The sequence below is a fragment of the Muscardinus avellanarius genome, assembly GCF_963383645.1.
Source record: "Muscardinus avellanarius genome assembly, chromosome: 15".
NCBI classification, from domain to species: Eukaryota; Metazoa; Chordata; class Mammalia; order Rodentia; family Gliridae; genus Muscardinus; species Muscardinus avellanarius.
Genome location: NC_137801.1, coordinates 6,296,120 through 6,318,138, shown reverse-complemented (window position 1 = coordinate 6,318,138; position 22,019 = coordinate 6,296,120). Strand labels below are relative to the sequence as shown.

Sequence of the window (22,019 nt, the reverse complement as noted above, 5' to 3'; positions counted from 1 at the left end):
GGCCCCCCTCAGCCTCAGCGACACCGGCCCCCCTCAGCCTCAGGCTGCACGCATGGGCAGAGCTGGCCGGCCATCTGCTCCTGCCATCAAGGCAGCATCCTTGGGGCACATCACCTAACTTTATAAACCATCATTATACAGTATACAGCCAGAAACGGGATGTGTATAATGCTCAGTAAAAACCATTTAACACCTTCAGTTTTCAAAGCCATAGAGCAGTGTCCAACAGAAGGGAACGTGAGGCTGAACAATACCTAGATGTTCAAGGCCTGTTGTGATGAAAGGGAGATGGCTTGGGATTCAGGTCACAAAAGTCACTTTCATATAAAACGTAACTTAGACACGTTGGCTTATTACTTGCCACTGCGTTCATAGTCTGTCCAATTGGTTAAACACCATCCCCTAAGTGCAGAGGGTGACGTCCGGGAAAGAGGACGCAATGACAACCCTTGGTCGGCCCCTGGCCTAAAGCCACGGGGAATGGAAGGAGGATCATAGCTCCTTCAGGCCATCGGGCAGATGGACGGGCCAGAAAACCCACAAAACAACAAACTCCGCGGCTTTGGGGCTGTGCTGCTAAGTTTGTTATACTTTTCTGCAAAGCTATAAATAAACAGCCCTCTGACAAAAGCCAGTTTCTCCAAACCTTCTGCACAGAAAGAGCAGACTTGGCCCCTGACTGGGCCCTAGAGCTGCTGACCCAGCTGCTCCTCATTTCAAACGTGGGCTTTGCTTCACAGGTTGGACACTTCTTCCCAGACACCAAAGGCAGCTCAGACCTGTCCCATCAATACCCTGGAGCGGCCGCCTCATCGGCACTGTGGGTCCCTGGCCTGGCACCGCCTCTTCTACTTACAATCAGGCCACGCTTCTCTCTATACCCCAAGGTCTTTTTCTTTCTTTCTTTTTACACGTATATTTTGTGTTTGGGAAAACTGGATCTTGAGGGCCTATGTTCTCATTCTGGAAGTCACCAAGCCCCAAGTGACTGCAGGCTTCACCGGCCGTCTCTCATGGAGTTGAGCCATGTTTACCAAGAGCCCTGTGTTGTCGCCGGGCACTCCAGCGTGATGGAGGAGGGCAGGAGGGCATGCCCTCGCTGCTCCCGGGCTAGCGTCAGAGAAGGCGCAGTCCAAAGGAACGGGCTGCGACCGAAGCAGCCGTTCACTGTGGGCACGGTGGTCAGAGGCAACCCCGCAGAGGCGAGCTTCAGACAAAACACGAGGGTGCACAGAACTCGGTCCTGCAAGGGAGGGCCGTGAACTGCTTCCTCTTCACAAAGAACTGTCAACTCAGAACATTTCCATTCCGCTGTACATGTGCATGCAAAGTCTTTAGCCTGTAATCAAATCTACTGCAATGAAAGGGCTAAATTTCCAGGTACGATGAGCCATTAAGACATACAAAGAAGAAATACATATTTCCTGAAGTTCTGAAATGAAGCATGCAAAATTCTCCAATTTATTAAAATACTGAACTACTTACTCTCCTAGACTTCGGTCACAAGAGGTAAATGCATTTGGGGGAAAAAAAACAACAATATTCAGTTATAGTATAAGAACTTACAACAAGCTGCCAACAGTGAACATTTGCTTTTTAAGTCATTTAGTAGAGCTATTATCTAATCTATTAGACAAACATTTACGGGGTCCTTTGTTGACAAGGAAGTGAATTTATACTAAGTTCATTATATCCCAGGTATTTGGGAGTCTGAGGCAGGGGGATTGCTGGCGCCCAGGAGCTCAGGCCATTCTGGACTACGTAGAGAGACCTGTCTCAGGCCAGGCGGGGTGAGGGAATTGCATTGCAATACCCACAAGGTAGGGAACATATAAAAGTATGTTTTTATTTTTAATTTTTGGTACTGGGGGTGGAACCCAGAGGCTTTCTAACTCCGGGCTATACTCCCAGACCCATTTTATATTTTATTTGGAAACAGGGTCTCACTAAGTTGCTGAGAGCCTCACTAAGTAGCTGAGGCTGGCTTCAAACCTGCGCGATCCTCCTGTCTCAGCCTCCCAAGCGCGGGGATTACAAGCGTGCGCCACCACGCCTGGCTCATATAAAAATATCTTTAATTTTTTTTTTTTCACGAGCTAAAAAGACACACATTGTCACTGTTGATGTGGGAGCACACAAAGATGTCACGACACAGAAGAGATAATACAAGAAGGACCAGGGATGTTTGCCCATCAGGGCGCAGCAGGAAGAAAAGCTACCGCCTCGAATCTTAGAGGACACAGTCTCGGAATGGAAAGGACGCGGATGGTCACCTGTTACATGCCTGTCCTGACGGGCAGAGTCCATACCTGTCAGGGAAGGGGAGCTGAGGCCCAGGGACAGCGAGGGGCACAGGGGGCAAGTGGTCAGCGGGAGAAGGACATGGGAGCTACTCGTCAAGCAGCTGACGGATAACACATGCCCACGCGCTGTCAGCGAGGCCTCTGGGATGCTTCCCCCAAGTAAACAGACTTTAAAAGATGCTTCCCTATTTCTTCCCTCCCTCCTTCCCTTCTTTCCTTCCTTCCTCCTTTCTTTGCAGTACTGGGGATGGAACCCAGGGATATTCTACCTCCAAGCTACACCCCTAGCCCTATTCTTTTTTTTTTAAATTAATTAATTAATTTATTTATTTTTTGGGTGGTACTGGGGTTCCTGGAAGCCCTTCTACCTCCGGGCTACACTCCCAGACCTATTTTATATTTTTATTTGGAAACAGGGTCTCTTAAGCCAGCGAGGCTGGCTCCGAACCAGCGCGATCCTCCTGTCTCCACCTCCAGAGCACGGGGATTACAAGCGTGCGCCACCACGCCCGGCTCTTTATTCTAATTTATTTATTTTTGTGGTACTGGGGATGGAATCCACGGGCATTCTACTTCTGAGCTGCACCTCTAGCCCTATTTTTTATTCTTTAGTTTGAAACAGGGTCTCATTGAAATGCAGAGGGCCTCACTAAGTAGCTGAGGCTGTCCGTGAACTGCGATCCTCCTGTCTCGGCCTCCCAAATGCTGGGATTATAAGTGTGCTCATAAAACCTTCTTAAGGGGCAAACTAAATGTTCTGAGCCGCTTGATGTGCCCTAGAGTGAGCTCTGCAAGACATGAATTTCCCACTCCTCCATCCCAAGTCTCCAACACGGAAAACACCAATCTTTCAAAATTAAACCCCCTCACCTCTTTCTGTTCAACCTGCAACGCTGATTTCAAAATATCGCGAAGCTGCATCAGCTGCCTCCTTTCTTCGTCCTGGGCCTGTTTGATCTTTAAAAACCAAAGAAAGCAAAGCAAAGTAAGGCTTTGGCACAGCGAGAGGCTGAGCCCATGGGCAGAGCCACCCACGGCGGGGGCTGGGAGTGTCACACACACCACCCCCCAGGCACAACAGCACTCTTCCTTTCTGGACAGCACAGCACCAGACGCAGGCTGTACGGAGGAACTGTAAGTGAAAACACCGGCCACAGAAAAACACTTTCGACCCCTCTGCGGAGGGAGGCTACTCACTGTGTGAAGATCAGTGGAAAGTGTCTCGATGGAAGGTTTGAGGCTTTCTACTGCCTTCAGGCCATCCTGGAAAAAACTAGGGGGAAGAAGAAGAAACACAGATTACAGGTCAGAAAGGAAAAAGACTTTGTTAGATGGAGGGAAAACTTCTTTAAAGACAAGTGACTGCAGCTGGGCGTGGTGGCGCACGCTAGGAATCCCGGCATTCGGGAGGCTGAGACAGGAGGACTGCGGTTCGCGGCCAGCCCCGGCTACTTAGTGAGGCCCTGTTTCAAAATGAAGAATAAAAAATAGGGCTGAGGATGTAGCTCAGAGGCAGTGTCCCTGGGTTCCGTCCCCAGTACTGCAGAAACAAAACAAAACAGAAACAAGAAAAGCGACTGGCGTTATCCTGTAATTCCGGGGGAATCTATATGAATAGAGACTTAAAATATCAGGTGAATCAAGAGCAAAATGACATTCGAAATTAGGAGAGGTGAATAGAGAAGGGATTACAATAAGCTCGAGGATTTGTGACTTTTCTTGACCCACATAAAATGAGACCTAAATTTTCAGCTTATAATGGGAAACAATTCTACCGCTGTGACGGCAAGAGCGTGAAGGTGGGGGCCTTCTGAGTATACTCATGGAAGGATCTGGGGCAAAAAAGCCACGGAGTGCAAACTAGAGCGAAACACTAGAGGACTGTCCCCAACAGGCAACGGCTAAAGGGAAAAGAAAGAGAACGATTAAAAAAAAAATTAGCCACTTTGATGCATGTGACCGGCCACGCTCCAGCTGCAAAGTACGTGGCTGGAGAACTTAATGTCAGATAGCAAAAAGAATCTCCCTCTCCCTCTCGTTCTCTTTATTTTATTTTTTGAGGTACTGGCGATGGAACCCAGGGCCAGGGCCTTCTACCTCGGAGCCACACCCCCAGCCCTATTTTTTATTCTTTATTTTGGATTTTTTTTTTTTTTTTTTTTTTTGGTGGTGGTACTGGGGATGGAACCCAGGGGCCTTCTACCTCTGGGCTACACTCCCAGACCTATTTTATATTTTATTTGGAAACAGGGTCTCTTAAGCCAGCGCGGCTGGCTTCGAACCTGCACGATCCTGTCTCCGCCTCCCAAGCGCAGGGATTACAAGCGTGCACCACCACGCCCGGCTTTATTCTTTATTTTGAAACAGGGTCTCACTGTGTCGCAAAGGACCTAAGTAACTGAGGCTGGCCTCCCAATTGCTTTCTTTTTATAAGCTTGGACCTCAACAGTGTGAGGTCACTCACGGCACGGCACTCAGGGAATACTCAGAAGCCTGCCGAGTCTTTCGGGCAAGTTAGTTGGTATCCCGCGCCACCTTTGAAATGCACTGAGTGTATGCCCGGAGACAGGATCACAGTGCGCTCAGCGCAAAGCTCCAGCCAGGGCCAGGAGACTCGGCCCGCCCACTCAGCCTCAGCCCACAGGGGTTACCCCTCAGCCCCGTGGTTCTAGATCTCTTTCTCTTTCTCTCCCTCCCTCCCTCCCTCCCTCCCTCCCTCCCTCCCTCCCTTTCTCTCTCTCTCTCTCTCTCTCTCTCTCTCTCTCTCCTTCCATGGCCACCAAATCCTTCCAGCCTCGGGCCCTGTGAGCCGCTCTGTCCCTCCAGCGGCCTCCCTCCGTCCACAGTGTCTCTTGCACGTGGCTGAATCTTTCATTCTTCAAGTCTTGAGGCATATACCGCCTTGTTATTAAGGCCTCCACAGCGCCCCACTTTAAAGGGTTCTCCCTGGTATATTGTCAGGGCATTTTGTTGTTTGCTTTAAAAATGTCTATCACGTAGCCGGGCGTGGTGGCGCACGCTTGTAATCCCAGCATTTGAGGGGCTAAGATAGGAGGATCGCGGATCGCGGCCAGCCTCAGCTACCTAGTGAGGCCCTTTGCAACTCAGTGAGGCCCTGTTTCAAAATAAAGAATAAAAAATAGGGCTGGGGATGTAAGTTGGAGGTAAAATGCCCCTGGGTTCAATCCCCGGTACCATAAAAAAAAAAGTGACGTGCGTCTCAATGTTTGTGTAAGATGCTTCTTCTGTCTTATAAACTCAGTGATGGCCCTGTGGGATTTTCTATACCAAGTGTGTCACAAACAGAAGGGCCGTGCAAACAACGTGGCTCGGCAACAGGGTCAGCAACTGCAAGGAGGAAAGAGGAGCGAGCACACGCAGGGTGTGGGCGCCAGGTCACTGCGGCCAGTTGGAGGAGCGTGGAGCACGGAGCTCGGCTGGAAGGACGCGCTCGCCGCACCCTGCAGATGCACACGCGGTTTTGTATTTCGTGTTCTTCATTCTGTATTTTATTTTACCTAACTGTTCTTTTCTCTGAACGTGGTATACACTTCTGGAACAGCTATGGCATCAGAGTGACCCACCCAGGTATCTGTCGCTGAGGTTAGGACAAAAGTGCCAGGTCTGAGCACCTCTGCACCTCCCCGCCCAGCGCCGGGCTGCCATGACGCTGTGCCTTCTAGACTGAAGAAGCCTGGAAGAACTGCAGAGTTACAGAGAAAAGGAAGTGGATGGTTTCCTTCTGTCATGAACTCATCTGGTTTTTTATGTTTTATTTAGAGTTTTGCTTTATGTAACTGCTTCCTTAATCTTCAAATTCTTATATGGTAGGAGGGAAGAGAGAACATGGGAGAGAGAGGAAAAAGGGGAGAGAGAGAAATGGAGAGGAAGAGAAAGGGAGAGGGAGAGAGAGAGAGAGAGGGAGGAGAGAGGGCAGGAGGGAGAGGGTGGAAGGGAGGGAGAGAGAGAGAGAGAAGGCGGGGGCAGACACACAAGCATGTGCTAGGGTAGGGAACAGGAGATCCATCCCAGCAGAGTTATGCAGATGTGCCCCCGGGAGCGTGAACAGGGGTCCAGCTCTAAGCACCTCTGCAGCCCGGCGACTCTCTGGAGGGGAGTCAAGGCTGAGGGACAGTCTCGAGCACAGCACTGGTCAGGGCACAACAACATAAGTTTGGAATTAAGATGTGGACTTCATCTTTGTCCCAGCCCACCAACCTTAACCACGAATCCACCTAGGACACCTCTCCTGCCTCTGATTTTCAACCCCCCAATCTTCCTGTAGCCATCTTAATGAGGCAGCCAGGCACACCCTCAAAACGCAGCCAGGCCCAGCACTGAGAGAGCTTCAAAGAAAAGCTGCCCGAGGGCTACCGTGCTGACTACTGCCAGTCACTGTGACTCTCCCTAGAACAAGTCCCCAGAAAACCCTTCCTATTACGTTAACATTTTCCCAAGCTTCAAAGAATTTTACCATCAACATTACCAAATCGAATTTTGTTTTCTGTCAAACACTTTCTAGCCTGCTAGACCAGATTTTCAAGTATTGAAGGTATATCCACTTAACTGTAATCCTCAGCCCTCTTTTGGACCTCATGATACCTCGCAGAGTCCTGGTCCCCACCAGGCACAGACTTCACACATCACATTCTGACGACACACCAAACCCCTTGTCCACTGAGGCCCCCCCATTCCCACGGACACACACGAGAGTAAGCTTCTCCAGGGCTCCTGGACCCGAGTCTCATCAGCTCAGCATCCCATGTTCAGCAACAGCTGGCCATCAGCGTGCTCAGCAGGCATGTGCTCAAAGAGCCACTCAATTCAGTGCACATTTCCACCTTTCAGAACATGCCCATCTTGTTTTGAAGCTGCCCTGTTTCTTGTCCTATAAACCTGACTGCTAAAGAGGAAGGGTCTTGTTCTCTAGCAGAACTTAGAAATAGGGCAGCTTCAAAACAAGATGGGCATGTTTTAAAGGTGGGAATGTGCACTGAAAAGACCCTTCCTAGCCGGGCGTGGTGGCACATGCTTGTAATCCCCGCGCTTGGGAGGCTGAGACAGGAGGATCGCACAGGTTCGAAGCCAGCCTCAGCTACTTAGTGCGGCTCTCAGCAACTTAGTGAGACCCTGTTTCCAAATAAAATATAAAAAAAAGGTCTGGGAGTATAGCCCGGAGGTGGAAAGCCTCTGGGGTCCACCCCCAGTACCACCAAAAAAAAAAAAAAAAAAAAAAAAACCTTCCTCTTTGGCAGTACAGGTCTGCAGGACAGATTTCCAGGTTATTCCAGGAATTTGGTAGAAATGCAAATTCTTTCTTTAAGCAAGATTAAATTCTTTAAGGGGGGGGAAGCAAAATAATGCACGTCACAGTGGTTCTACAAGTTAATGCAGCTTCCAGACTATAGGACACACAGTGACCTCTCACACCCACAGAGGACAGCAGTGTAGAAGCAGCAGGCTGAGCAGAGAGGCCCTGCCCACCAGGCATGACTCGCCAGGCAAAGCTGAGCTTCTGGGGCTGAGACATGAGTCTGGGAACATTCGATGAGGGGGCTCTGATCCCCAAAACATATGTGTGGGCACAAGCTCCTGTGACCCAGTGGCCGAGTCTCTCAGGCACCATGTTTTATCCCCAAAATATCAATTTAAAAAGTCAGCCCTCTTTGACTGATTGAGAAGCCTGCAGTGTGTGTATACACACACACACACACACACACACACACACACACACACGAAAGAAGTAATGGAAGATTCATATTTTAATAGGTCACTAAGCTCATGCCCATAAAAGGCCAACTAGTCCACTTTTCCACAAGTGGTCTGTTGCTATCCAACTGATAGTTTGGGCAAAATAAGGATGAAAAAGGAAATCCCAGAATAGCTTCTTTCTAAAAATAAAGCATCATCCAGGAAGCGACCCACTTCCTAAACCGTCCCACGCCAGGTCACACGGGGAAGACCTGAAGCGGTGAGCGGTGAGCTGCACATCACAGCCCCGGGTGACCGCTCCCATCCCGAGTCTCTGTCCAAGAAAGATCTTGGAAACCCTACAAATTTGGCATCTTCTCACCCTCCGGGAGGCTCCTTCCCAGCTTGGCTCTTTTAACCTAGGACCAGCCCCTCCGCACATGCTCGGTGCCATCTGGCCTTAAGTGGCGCAGCAGGCAGTCAGCGGTCCTCACTAGCGGCCCACAGCAGAGCGCAGGCCCCGCCGCACCCCCGAGCCAGGTACCTGAGCCACGCTGTGCAACGTGGGTAAGCAACACGGTCCCTCCTTCAGAGTACGTCCCTCAGCGGGAGACAGAGATGTGACCCTGAGGATGCCAAGGAGGAGACACGCGGGGGTGGTACGGAAGATGAGGAGCATCCCATCTGGGAGAGGAGGATGCTGACGAGGGGCTCACGGTCAGGAGCTAGGTCCTGAGGACGGCAAGAGCTGGGGCATACTGCGGACACAGATAGCACGCCAGGGCGTGTTAGAAGAAGGATGTGATTCCATCTCCAAAAGACGCCCCGAGTCAGCGCACACCTTCCGCCCGCACTGTGTCCAGGCTAGCCGAGCCACTGTCCTCTCCGGCCGGCACTGCCTGGAGCCGTGTGCCCAAGCGCATGCCCACACCCACTCTGCATCATCTGACTCCTTGCTACCGCAGAGAAGCTTCCAGAGGCAGCTTCCAGTCCACACCAGTCCCCGTCACCGCGCTAGGTACCTTTCCATAAAGGCAGTCAGCGTTTGCTTGTGTGCTGCCCATGTGTCTCCCGGCAGAAGCTACGGTCCCTAAGGGGAAGAACTTGATTTTCCGCCTTATTGGATCATCAGGACCTCAAACAGGGCCTGGCACGGCACAGGAGTCCCCGTGCGTGGAGCCTCTGCTAAGGGCTGCTCCAGAGCTTCCCGGCATGCTTGGGATAAGATCTTCAACCCCGGTCAAGGCATCCCAGCATCCTCGTCTCCTGGGCTTTTCTATCCAGTTCATTTCATGCAAAACCACCCCTGTGCTCACCCCACCTGCACCACCGCAGCCCCGTCCCGTCAGCAGACCTCAACCCTGCCTGGGGCCTTCCTCCCTGCTCCTCACCTGCTGGGGCCTGCTCGCCCTTTAAACTGCTGAACACACGTCTCCTGCGGTTAATTCGAGAAACATGTGACTACCTACTGTGTGCCGGGTCCTGTGTGACCATGACAAGGAAAAAACAGAAACGGGACCCCTGCCCCAGATCTGCCTAAACTAGGTCCCGTTATGCTGTGTCTCGGATTCCTATACTTCAGGACACTTCTGTAAACATCCTCTTCTAAGTGCAACTCTCTGACATCGTTCTTGGAGCAGAAAGAATGCCTGAAGTGTGAGTCACCTCCATCTCAGCACCTGGCGCAGAGCCCGAGGCCAGCACGCGCCTGCGTCCATGTGGGGTGAGCGAGTGGGCGCCCAGGGGCCTCTCCTACCACTGCCTGGGGCCGGGAGCAGAAGCAGAGGAGGCAGGAGCGCCAGGCCGCGCAGGGGTGACCTGAGACACAGTCGAGCACCTGCAGGTGGAGTCCCCTTCTGCTCCTTGTGGCTTCCCCGCCCGTCATGGCAGCTGGCTTTACGGCATCAGTGATATATGAATGTATTTTCTCCTTCTAATACACTGTACCAACACCATTCTTTTCTCTCTTTTAACAAACAAAACATCTGAGATCATGTATCACATCAAACTAGGGGCAAACTATGCCCCTCTACAAAACATAAAAACAAGCACATTTGGTAATTAGTATAGATTTTTATATTGCATATATATTATTTTTATTGAGATATAATTTTTTGTGGTACTGGGGATGGAACCCAGGGGCATTCTACCTCCGAGCTACCCCCCTAGCCCTATTTTTTATTCTTTATTTTTAAACAGGGTCTCACTGAGTTGCCTAATTATAATTTTAAGCTTCAAAACTTTTAAATCATAAAGTTAAAACTCCCCCCTCTTTTTTTTTTTTTTTTTTTTTTTGGTATTTGGGATTGAACTCAGGGACATTCTACCTCCAAGCTATATACCCAGCCATTTTTTATATTTTATTTTGAAACAGGGTTTCACTAAGTTGCTGAGACTGGCCTCAAACCTGCAATCCTCTTGTCTCAGCCTCCCAAATACTGGGATGACAGGTGTGTGTTACCATGCACAACTTAGTTTGCCCTTTTAAAGCATGTTTATACAGAGTGTTGGGTTTTAGTCACAAAGTTACGCAATCAGCAATAACTCCCAAATGTCTTCATTACTCCAAAAAGCAACCCCACACCCACTAGTCTAGTCCCGTGTCTTCCTTCTCTGGGTGGCGGCCACTCATCAGCTGTCCCATGACTCTGTTTATCCCTGCCACTCATGGCCACGGCCTCGGGTGCCAGCCCTCCAGGTGGCATGCTCCCAGGCTCACCCCTCACCTCGTGCCATGCCTCTTTCCTCTCACCGAGGATGTCTGCGTGAGTGTGTGTTCTCTTCAGTACCATACTACGGCTACCAGATGCTTCCACACACAGAGGAGCATTCAAACTGACGCCAAACAGAGAGAAAAGGACTTACTTGCACTGGGCATGGAAATATTTGATCAGATTCTGAAGTAAATCCACTCCTTTTTTAATCTTGATTTCATTGACCTTCAGCAGATACTGTTAAGAAACAAGGAAGGGACTATCATCGAAATTGGCAGACCGTGAGCTTTAATAAAAACCGTGAGCTTTAATAAAAACCGGCAGAATGTGAGCTTTAATAGCAGCTTCTGAGCCGGGCGTGGTGGTACACACTTGTAATCCTAGTACTTTGGAGGCTGAGACAGGAGGATCTCAGGTTCATGGCCAGCCTCAGCTACTTAGTGAGGCCCTCTGCAACTTAGTGAGACCCTGTTTCAAAATAAAGAATAAAAAAAATAGGGCTGGAGGTATAATTCAGAGGTAGAATGTCCCTGGGTTCAATACCCAGTACTGCAAAAAATAAAGATAGGTAGGTAGGTAGGTAGGTAGATAGATAGATCAATTGATAGCAGCTTCTGAATGTGGACTGATTCTTCTCTGATGTCTTTTACGGTAGGCAGAGCCCACGGGGGACACCTGCTACCTCCTACATGCTGTAGCGATTTCTTTTACATAGGTGCCAAGTGGTTATCTGCTGGCCAGATAATTCAATGTTTACAAGCCAAGAACTCCTACTAACAGGACATTCTGTGCCGCCCCACCAGTCGCCTGGAAGAACAAGGGTGGTTGGAACAAATGGGGTTTCCAACCATGTCCGGCGTCCCTGTCACGGGCTTCTGCTCAGGCTGCCCTTTATGGGGAGGTCATCGTCCAGATCACTAACTGCTAAGATTCTGCAGCTGAGACCCTTTCTGCCATGTTGCTGACCCCAAGACATTCTCCCTCAATGTAACTGCTAAAAAAGCAAATTGTAAATTGAAATGAACTAAAGCCATTTTTGTCTTAGAGAATTCATTAGTAACCACAGAGACATCAGGAAGCCCCAGGGATCTAGAAAACCACTGTCAAGAAACACATTTGCGCCAGGCGTGGTGTCGCACGCTTGTAATCCCTGCGCTTGGGAGGTGGAGACGGGAGGATCGCGAAGGTTCGAAGCCAGCCGCGCATGCTGGCTTAGGAGACCCTGTTTCCAAACAAAAATGTAAAAATAGGTCTGGGAGTGTAGCCCGGAGGTAGAAGGGCTTCCAGGAACCCCAGTACCACCACCAAAAAAAAAAAAAAAAAAAAAAAGAAACACGTTTGCTCCTTCCTAAAGGTTTAGAGAGCAGGACGTCATAATGTGCCTGTCCCTGCCACTATGAGGAAGTGCGTGGGGGACACGGACAGAGACTGCGGGCCTGTGCAGGGCCACACAGGCGCCCGGCCGCCGGGTAGGCATGAGCCTTATCCAGGTGCCCGCCCGGGGGGAGCAGGGCAGCCCGTTAAGGAGACAGCAGCCACTCTGAACTCTGAGCAACGAGTTTCCTTTTCTCTTTAACAAATGCCTATATGTCCTTTTCTCCCTCCTTTTTGATACTTACACACTGCAAATTGAATGTCTGGCAATATATCAAAGTTATACAATCGCTATTAAAATGCTTGGCACTCTACCAAAACTTGAAATGTGTGTATCCATGGTCTCAGAAATTCTACTTACGGGAATTATTCTCAGAGATAGTCATAAATGTTAACAAAGGCGAATAAAAATAAAATCCATGCGGCCATATATGTAAAGGCATCTGCTATGAGCCGGGAACGAGACCCCAGGCAGAGCAGGTGGCTGTTTCTACATGCCCACAGCAAGGCAGGAAAGCAAAAAGGCTTCGAGCTAGGGCCTTCATGATCAGACGCTCTGATCTTGGAGAAATGCTCCCAGGTCCACCCCGCCCTGCCCCGCCCCAGGGCAAGGGCTAAGGCCACAGGACGGGCACACCCTTGGGCCCTGGCAGAGCAGGTGAGGCCCGGGCTGGGCCAGTCACTGACTGAGGGAACCCAGACACCGTTAAGAACACCTAAGGGGTAAGTATTTTAGTTAATTCCAGTGAGAGGAGACAAGTTCGAGAGAGTAAGTATAGATTGGAAAAACTGTGTGTGTGTGTGTGTGTGTGTGTGTGTGTGTGTGTGTGTGTGTGTGAAGAGAGGACAAGAGAGACAGACAGACAGACAGACAGACACAGACACACACATACACACACACACACACACACACACACACACACACACACACACAGGATCGAACCCAGGGGCTCTCTACTCAAACTTATGATCCTTCTTCAGCCTCCCTAAGTTTTCTCTTCTTTTAGAAAAGGTTGGTACTTAGCTGGGCGTGGTTGCGCACGCTTGTAATCCCAGCATTTAGGAGGCTGAGACAGGAGGATCGCAGGTTCACAGACAGCAGTGAGGCCCTCCACAACTTAGTGAGACCCTGTTTCAAAATAACGAATAAAAATAGGGCTATGAGACGGCTGGAACTCAAAGATAAGAGTCCCTGAGTTCAATCCCCAGTACCTAAAAACAAAAACAAAATGAACGACCAAAAAAGAAAAGGTTGGTGCTAGATCAACTTAATTCCACCCACAAAGAGACTAAAACTCCTCCTCTAATAAACTGTCAACACAGCAACAGAGTCCAACAATCCCTTGGTATTTTTGGAAGCCACAGGTCTGAGCGGAGGAGGGTCACGGTGGGTGGCCGGGACCTGCTGCCTCCCCGAGGCTTACCTCACACATCTGTAGCTGGAAGAACCGTCTCTCCTTTTCCATCTCTTCCGCGATTTCAGCCCCGCTTATTTCAGTTCGAATCATCCCATGAAGCTTGGCGTGCTCCTTTTTCTCCTTTTCTATTTTGGTTCTGTGTGTGAAAAAAAAAAAAAAGAAAGAAGATAAGTCAGGAGGCCTCCTGGCCCCGCACTCTGAACTGGACAGCCTCAAAGCCACCACTACCCAGTCCGCTGACCCACATGCTGGACACACACTTAGAACAGAATGGACTCTCTAACTCTTTTATAAATATTCCTATCGATGCATTATAGTCTCACAGCAGACTGTAGTTCAGAGAGAGAGCCACGCACATGCACACAGCCTGGGTGAGCTTACCCCACTCCCTCCCCAGGCCCCCACTTAAAAGGAGTATGTCCATGGTCACAGAGCATGGAACTTGGCCTTCCCACCACTGACCCAGCAAATGCTTCCTAGGCACCTGCTTTCATCAGCCTGGGGCAGAGCAGGTGGGCAGTCTGCGCAGGCCCAGGCTTCCCCCCTCACCCCGGGAGCCTTCCCCCAGGGGCTCTTCCTGGTTCTCCTGCTTGGCCTAAGCACACAGCACAAGGTATAAACTGGCAGTTGGAGCCCGTCCAGAGGAGAACCACCGTGGTAAAAGGAGCCACGGAATCACATCCACCGAGAAGGGCTGGGAGCCACCGGCCATTCTCATTCTGGAGGAAAGGAAACTCGAGAGGGCTAACAGAAGGTGCCCCAACTCAGCGCACTGGGGACCAAAAGTGGCCTTGGCTTTAGGAGTTGTTCAGTGACGACACGGGCGGCCTGGGGTTCCAGACAGTCCCCGTCATGGGAGGTGGTGTACGCGCAGGTGCGTGTGCGTAGACTGTTGAAAAGAGACACGAAGCGTAATTGCTTTCTTTGGCTTGGAGCACAGTGTTGGGCACAGGCTATGTCTTAAAGTCTGAAGAAAGATAAGAACGTGCTAAACAGAAGACCATCTGGCAGGGACGCTGTTAGGGGAATTCAGATGTCTGGAAAAGGGCTTGACTGGGAGGCTCCTCAGGCCCCGGGACTGACATCAGATAGCGCCAAGGCCCTGACACCCCTCAAGGGACCACGGGTCAGTCCAGCTGTTTCTCTTAATGATTGGTGTGGAATCTCTGCCAAGGAATCCTAAAGACAGCTTGGACCCCATTGTTACATACTGCATGGCCTCTTGGGATAAAGGAACCTCACATGTTAGTGGGCAAAGAATTATTCTCTTACGCATCCTAGGAGTATTGCAAGGTTAAAGCATTACTGCTTGCTCCTCCTCAGAATCTTGTTCCTGAGTAACCGTCCCCATCCTCTGTCCGCGTGTCCTACAGGATGTGATGCTATCCCCCTTAACCTTCCCTTCAGACCAAGAGGCCTCTCTTCAGTCTTCTTCAGCAGCCCCTCTACACTGCGGTCCAGCTGTGCATGGAAGCATCGCCACACAGGCTGCTGAGGGGCAACGGGAGCAGCTGGACGGAAGCCGGCAAGCCCGCCGGGGGCCGTGGCTCAAGTCCCTCCTACCAGGTGACCAGAGCTCCACTGGGCCTGGGTTGCCCATGTAAAGGAGGAATGCTGACCCCTACTTTTCCCATTAATCTAGTCACAGATGAAGGATGCGTGAGGGGCAGTGATGAGGGTGGGGGGCCCCTCTGGGTCCTGGATTGGCCCTCCCTGCGCTGACACCAGAGTATGCCACAGGGAAACTCCTCGTTCATAATCTAAGCATCTCCCAGTGTGGAAACTTACATCTCCATAGACAGTGAATATCAAAAGCTCGACATTCACTGGTTTGACCGTTCTGATTCCTCATTACTGAAAAGATACCTGAAGCCAGATTTTTTTTAAAAATCATTAAACACATAGTTACATGTGAAATGACTTCCTTCCTAATATGTCTCTGTCTCCTAAATGGCTTCCTATGAAAGTTTCTGTTTACATTTACAAAAGTCGCCATTCCCCAAGGAATAGAGACCTCAAAGTACACACCCAGGCATTTAGAATACTTCCTTTTTCTTCAGTATTCAAAATCATCGTAACCCTTATTCCCCATAGCGGCTCACGCGATTCTAGCTCTTCTGACTCTCCCAGGGGACGATTCTAGCTCTTCTGACTCTCCCTGCCCTGGGACTGAGAATCCTCAGGGGATGCTCCGGCGGTCGGAGTTAGCCAGGAGCAGGCTTGTCCTTAGCACCAACTGTTAGCACTCATCTGGCACACGAGGCAATCCAATAAGCCGATGGAGATGGTCCACGGAGGCAGGGATTTCAGAGACTCACAGACCCAAAACTAAAAGCTGAGAATATTCACAGATCACCAAGATAACAAAGTCTGAGGACCGTGTTGCTGTCATAAATGGCCGTCAAACAAAGACACACAAAAATGTCCAAAACAAGAAGGGAAATCAACACCCAAGAGGGACTGGCCTTAACTTCCTCCAGTGAACTTGTGGTGTGTGTGTGTGTGTGTGCGCGCGTGTGCGATACTGGAGATTGAACCCAGGGGCATTCTACTTCTGGGCTACACTCCCAGCCCTATTTTTTTATTCTTTATTTTGAAACAGGGTCTCGCTAAGTTCCAGAGGGCCTTTAGTTAAGGCTGGCCGTGAACCTGCGATCCTCCTGTCTCAGCCTCCAAGCACTGGGATTACAAGTGTGAGCCGCCACGCCCAGCTCCTCAGTGCACTTTTCTGAACATAGCACTCTGTAACTGCAATGACACCAGGGAAAAAGGAATGTGGAACTCACTAACCGCCACCCCTGAACGCAGAGGCCAGCAGGGAACGTCTGTCATCGTAAGGAGCCACGGCTGCGCGGCTTTAGGTAAATTCATTCCAGGATTACAGTTTATTCAGACAATCCTTTTAAGCAATAAGAGCTTGATTTAAAATTGAAATCTCAAATTACCTACATTTTTTAAAAATGAAAACACTCACATTTTTGTTTCATAGTCCTTCCAAGCTTTATCAAAGGGCTTTTTCAGATCCTGGAAATAGAGAGGCACCAGTTAAGCAGGGCTAATCATTAACTTCTGTGCACAATAAAATTCCTTAGCCCGAGACCCGTCCTGAACACAGTATTAATATCTAAAATAAATGATACATGGAATGCCATGAAGAATAAAGAACCTGGAACGCGGGTTTTTTAATTAGACTGGTGGTGGCATTTTTTTTCTCTTTTTAGAATATTTATTATAGAGTATAACAAGCGCACACGAAAGTAGAGAGACCCATGCAATGTCTTCACCGCCAGTTACAATACTCCGCGTCCATCCTCTGTCACCTCCACCCTATTCTCTGCTACGGGTTTATCCTAAAATTCAACCCTGAGAGACAGCAGCTAATGTACAAATATTTTAGTGTCTCTCTTTAAAAGATTCTGACTTTTCCTATTAATCTATGAATCGCCTGATACATGTAACCCTGACTTGAACCCAACAATCAAAATATAAAAGTCACCCACACTCTCCTGGGCTCTCCTCCTGTACTCTTCTGTCTGGAATTTAGGGCTTCTTACTCTTGGACAAAGACTGGCTCAAAAAATTACCGAGCCTTCACAATTCTCCCAACCCGTTCCCACCTAACTATGCATTTTCAACAGGCTTCTTTGGGAGAGAGAAGCCCTGTTTGGGCTGTTTATATTCTGGCCCTTCAATGGTCTTGGCAATAGCCTTCCTGCCCTCCCACAGCCCGTCAGCCTGGCGTGCAGCCCTGGGGCAGGTCTCCCCTCTGCCAGGAGGAAACCTCTGGCTTTCGTGGTTAACTGAGCTGACCTGTTCCCCCGACCCCACAGGGGGGATGTGCAATGTTCTCCGGCACATCCTCTGAGACACCGAGAGTCCTTCAGAGGTAGCACAGAGAGCCAGCTGGGGCTTCCACATGAGGCCTGAGAATCACCTGCAGAGCCCATCAAAGATCTCGGTGGAGCACCCCTCCAGCCCTGACCGCTCCTTGCTCCCGCCCTCCCGAGGCCGTGCTCAGCCTAAGTGCTCAGCACTAGGTGCAGCAGCAAGACACATCCCAAACAGCCGGGAGCCGGGAGCCTTTAGTCAGGGAAAATGAGGTCAGCCCTGCGCTCCAAGTGCGACACTCCTGGTTATGATCCTTTCCCAGAAATAGGAGCTGGGAAAGCACACTTCTCCCCGTGCACGTCCCTGCCCAACAGGGGGGGGGGGGGGGGGCAAAGTGCTCCATCTCCAAAGCAGCTTTGTCTTCGCCTTTGCAGACCCAAGAGGATGACAGGAGTCACCGCTGTTCTGACCAGAAGGTGGTATCGAGTTGCAAATTGAAGGCCACCAAGAAAGCAAAAATCCACCCTGTTTCACCAGTAGGGACACACTGGTGCGGCTGCTGCCCTGATGGCCGCCGCCGCGGGCTCCAGGAGAGACGGGAGGGCCGGGGCCCGGGGCTGGGGGACATACCCCTTTCACGCCCTTCAGGTCGCCCTTCAGCAAGCTGTCCAAAGGGAAGGAGATGATGTTGTTCATGTTCTGAATCTATAAAACAAAAACAGAAGGAGATCCTTATTCCACTTCCTTTTTAATTTAGAGCAAGCAAGGATGTCAGGACGCTCAGCAATTATTAACCTTCACTGGAAACCTGGCCAGCACCACCGATGGCCTTACGCAGACTCACCTTCTTCCTGACAATTTTATTTCCCACATGCATGTCTAGCTGGTTTATTTCATAACAATAACCTTAGGTTGTTAAGCTACGAAATTAGTGAAAAGACAACCAGTGTGATAAAAATATCTGAAAGCAATCAATGATAAAATCAGTTTATTTGTTTATTTATTTATTTATTGCCATACTGGGGATGGAATGCAGGAGCATTCTACCTCCAAGTTACATCCCCAGTTCTTTTTTTTTTTTTTTTTTTTGAAACAGAGCCTTACTGAGTTGCAAAGGGCCTACATAGCTGAGGCTGTCCACAAACCGCCATCTGCCTGTCTCAGCCTCCCAAATGCTGGGATGACAAGCGTACCACCACGCCCACTTAGAATCACTTTAGAGTGCGGGGTAGAAGGAAACCCACGTCCCACTGTCAGTGCTGGGGCCTGGGCCCGACCCACGCCCCACAGCAGGCACCCAACACCGGGAGGGTGGGCGAGGAGGGAGGGGAGAGGCAGATGGGGCTTCTGTCTGCTGGGAAGGGGAAGACTGGGATGAGAAAAAGAAATCAGTGTGTGTACGTTGGCGCGTGGAAGAGGAATGTGTTTCAATGAGTGTGTACGTGAGCGCGTACGTGAGCACAGATGTGGGTGAACAGGTGTCTGTGAGTGAGAGGGCGCAGCTGGATAAAGGAGAAAAGTGAAGGCGGCGAGTGTTGGTGTCTCCGTTCTCCTGCAAGAAGGCAAGGGCCTGCTGGCCTGACCCATCGCCTCAGCCTCAGAGTGGAACAGGACCTCCTGGCACACGCCAGACACCCGCAAGCAAGCAAGGCCACAGCTTGTTGGGAGCCCAGGATCTGATCCTTCCCCAGGTGGAAAACGAGCTCCAGGCCTCCTTCCCACCCCCAGGGCTCCGCCGCTCCCATGCTGGGCCACCTGTACCCAGGTTACGGGCCTGGAGCCGAAGGGCAGGCGGGAGGGCTCTGGAACCTCCACGCTCACTCTCAGCACTGAGCAAAGGAGACTATTTTTAGTACAATTACCTTAATAGGAAGGCAAAGTATACATTCCATTTTGAAGGCAGTTGAGGATGTGATTTCCAGATGCTGTTCAATGTTTGAATGTGCAGACAGAAATTCACTTGAAAAATCCTGTTACAGTGTGTAACGGCGGCTCTACCAACAATCGATTCTGCCAAACAAGTGATCGAATGATGACCATGATGACCGTCATTTCCGAGTGGCTTGGGGGAGGAGGTTAACTTTTGCCTCGGGCAAAACAACTCAAGGCTTCCCAGGTACTTGGCGTTCCTTGGAGGCGTGGCGTGCTCTGCTGGGACTTGTGAGGATTAAACATTTAAATACTGAAAAGCTCAGCTTAAGGCGAGGTCCAGGGATGACTGGGAGGGGTGGTAACAAATAAGAGGCCGCAATGATGACTAATCTCTGAGATCGCGCACACCTGGGCTTCCACTGTGACCCAGGCGGGAACCCTGGGACCCGGGCAGGCGGCCCAGCCCACATCCTCCTGCCATGCTCCCCCACACCTGCAGGGGGCACTGCCGCACTCCTCACCATCACCACCATGCAGTGGGGGGGGGGGGGGTCGGCCTGGAGCCCTCCCTGCTCTGCCACCCAGCCCCCGTGTCTCCTCTGACTTACAGGCCCTTCCACGACATCCCCTCCATGCCGCATCTTGCAGGTGCAGAGCTCCCATGGATAGGGCATGTGCGCCCAAGAGGACAACGAAAGCTGCCCCAAGGGGAGCTGCAGAGCTACCAGGCGGCCCCGGGGCCGCCAGCTGCATGGGGCCCCAGGGGAAGAGGGCACGGTGCTCACGGGTCAGCAGCTGTATTTCTAGGAAGAATCCCAGCAGGCCTTTCACTAAGACAGCGATAGGGATGGGTGTACGCATGAGTGAGGAAAGCAAACTTCTCCACAGCAGGGAGAAGCACATCGACTGGCATCTGGTTTACAGGTCTACTTGGAGACCGCTCGTTATTTAACTCATAGGAGCACCTGGGTACTGATAACAGGTCAGCAGAGTGGAAGCAGGTGAGCAGAGCTCTGGGGCTGCATCGACGTATTGCGGCGCAGACGTGGGCCTCGTCCATGGAGAGCCACACGCGGCCCGGGGTCCTTTCCTTTTTCATTCACATATCCGTGAGTGTGGCCACCCTGGGCCGGGGCCGGGGTGGTCTCCGTGGATGGGCTATTCAACAGCCTCGCTACTGTGATGAACGCAGCCCCAGCGGCGGCAGGAAGGGAACTGGCAAAGTACGGCGGGGTGAGGAGACCAAGATGAGTTAGAACCTCGGTCCTCAGGAACTCACAGCTGACGAGGGGAGATAACCCCCTCGAACGCTGAGTAAACTACCAAGCAGAGCCAGCAGGAGCCATAAGGAAAACACAGAGACTCTCGGAGAAGGGAAATTACTTCTGGCCTCAACACCCAGAAAATCTCCGCTGCGCAGGGCGGGTGTGGGGCGGACCTTCACAAGAAGCGCAGAGTGTGGTTTTGACAGATGGGCGCGGAGGGTGGCCGAGGCGCTGGGCGGGTTGAGGCCGCGGGCTGGGGGGACAGTTGGAACGGCCGCTTGGGCGCTGAGTGCAGCAAGGGCGTCTGGGCTTCATTCACAGTTCTTCTACTCGGGAGTTATTCGAGTTGACTGGAAGGGGAAACTATTACTTTTCTGATCAAAGCTAAATTACTACAACAGAGAAAGAAAATAACCAGTGGCTGCCTGGAGCCAGGGAGAAAGAAGCAGCTGTTAAAGGGCCTGAGGGGGCCTTGTGGAGGGGCGGGCCTGCACCCCTCGGGGAGGTCCCCAGAAAACGCACGGCCGCACTTCACTTGGTGGAGTTTATGACAGGTAAATACACCTGGAGAAGGCTGCCTGTCTGTTTTAGGAAGGAATCCTTAGGCTTCTCTGCTAAACGTTCCATACACTCAAGCATTTCCACACGGCCCAGGAGCTCAAGGAAAGCATTCCAGGAGGCGGCCCCTCTTCTCTCTCCCTGACCAGAGAACAGGTGAGTGGGGGCCAGAGGCCTGCGGGCACGGCCGGCATCTCAAAGGATGGCGGGGTGGATCTTCTCCACTGAGCATGGGGGCAGCTGCCCAGGAATCGTCCTCAGTTCTGGTCGGGAGAGAGGACAACAGACCAGGGAGGGCGGCACCTGCCACGCCCGGGCAGCTCAGCCTGGGCACGAGTGGCGGGAGCTCAGGGAGGGAGGTGCCTGGGCCACTAATGCGGAGTGGCCCCCGAGGGTGCACTGTGCAAAATGGCTTTGAGCCAGCACACACCTGAATGAATACAAGTTAAAACTCTTAAATCACTGCTGTTAACTATAGACCAGCAAACGGGACTCTGTGTGTGTGTGTGTGTGTGTGTGTGTGTGTGTGTGTGTGACCAGAGATGGAACCCAGGGCATTCTACCTCTGAGCTACACCCCCAGCCCTATTTTCTATGCTTTATTTTGAAACAGGGTCTCACTGAGTTGCAGAGGGCCTCACTGAGCTGAGGCTGTCTGAGAACCGCGATCCTCCGGTCTCAGCCTCCCGAGGGCTGGGATGACAAGCGTGCGCCCGGCTGGGATGTCTTTTAAGGCAACAATCCTCCCTCATTTTCTTTTCCCCTGTTCTTCCTGTCTTTGCTTTTCCTGAATTCACTGGGATGTGTCTACTAGATGAGTCAATCCGAGTCAGAAGTCACGGTCTCTAAGTACAAATAAAGGGGCTCTGGCGGAGGCAGGCAGCAGGCGGCGCTGTCTGGGCAGGAGAGCAAAATCTCGATGCTACCACCAGAGCTGACAGCAAGCGCCCGGTGAGCCCGCCAGACAGGCAACCTCCACACTGCGCTTCCTAGTTAT

At 51.1% G+C, this 22,019-nt stretch overlaps 1 protein-coding gene across 7 annotated transcripts in view; it reads right to left on the bottom strand.

Annotated features, from left to right (window-relative positions):
- ASAP2 (ArfGAP with SH3 domain, ankyrin repeat and PH domain 2) overlaps window positions 1-22,019 on the bottom strand; it is a gene marked incomplete at both ends in the record, with an annotated part of 154,747 nt that overhangs the window by 46,526 nt on the left and 86,202 nt on the right. For 4 of the 7 annotated variants that reach the window (XM_080711570.1, XM_080711572.1, XM_080711574.1 and 1 more), the window contains 6 exons: window positions 3,174-3,260; window positions 3,501-3,576; window positions 10,860-10,945; window positions 13,507-13,636; window positions 16,475-16,524; window positions 17,959-18,033. In XM_080711570.1, the coding sequence (XP_080567696.1) occupies window positions 3,174-3,260; window positions 3,501-3,576; window positions 10,860-10,945; window positions 13,507-13,636; window positions 16,475-16,524; window positions 17,959-18,033 (504 nt within the window). Of the gene's footprint in view, window positions 1-3,146; window positions 3,261-3,500; window positions 3,577-10,859; window positions 10,946-13,506; window positions 13,637-16,474; window positions 16,525-17,958; window positions 18,034-22,019 lie in introns of all 7 variants that reach the window. The other 3 variants (XM_080711569.1, XM_080711573.1, XM_080711571.1) reach the window with 2 other exon arrangements.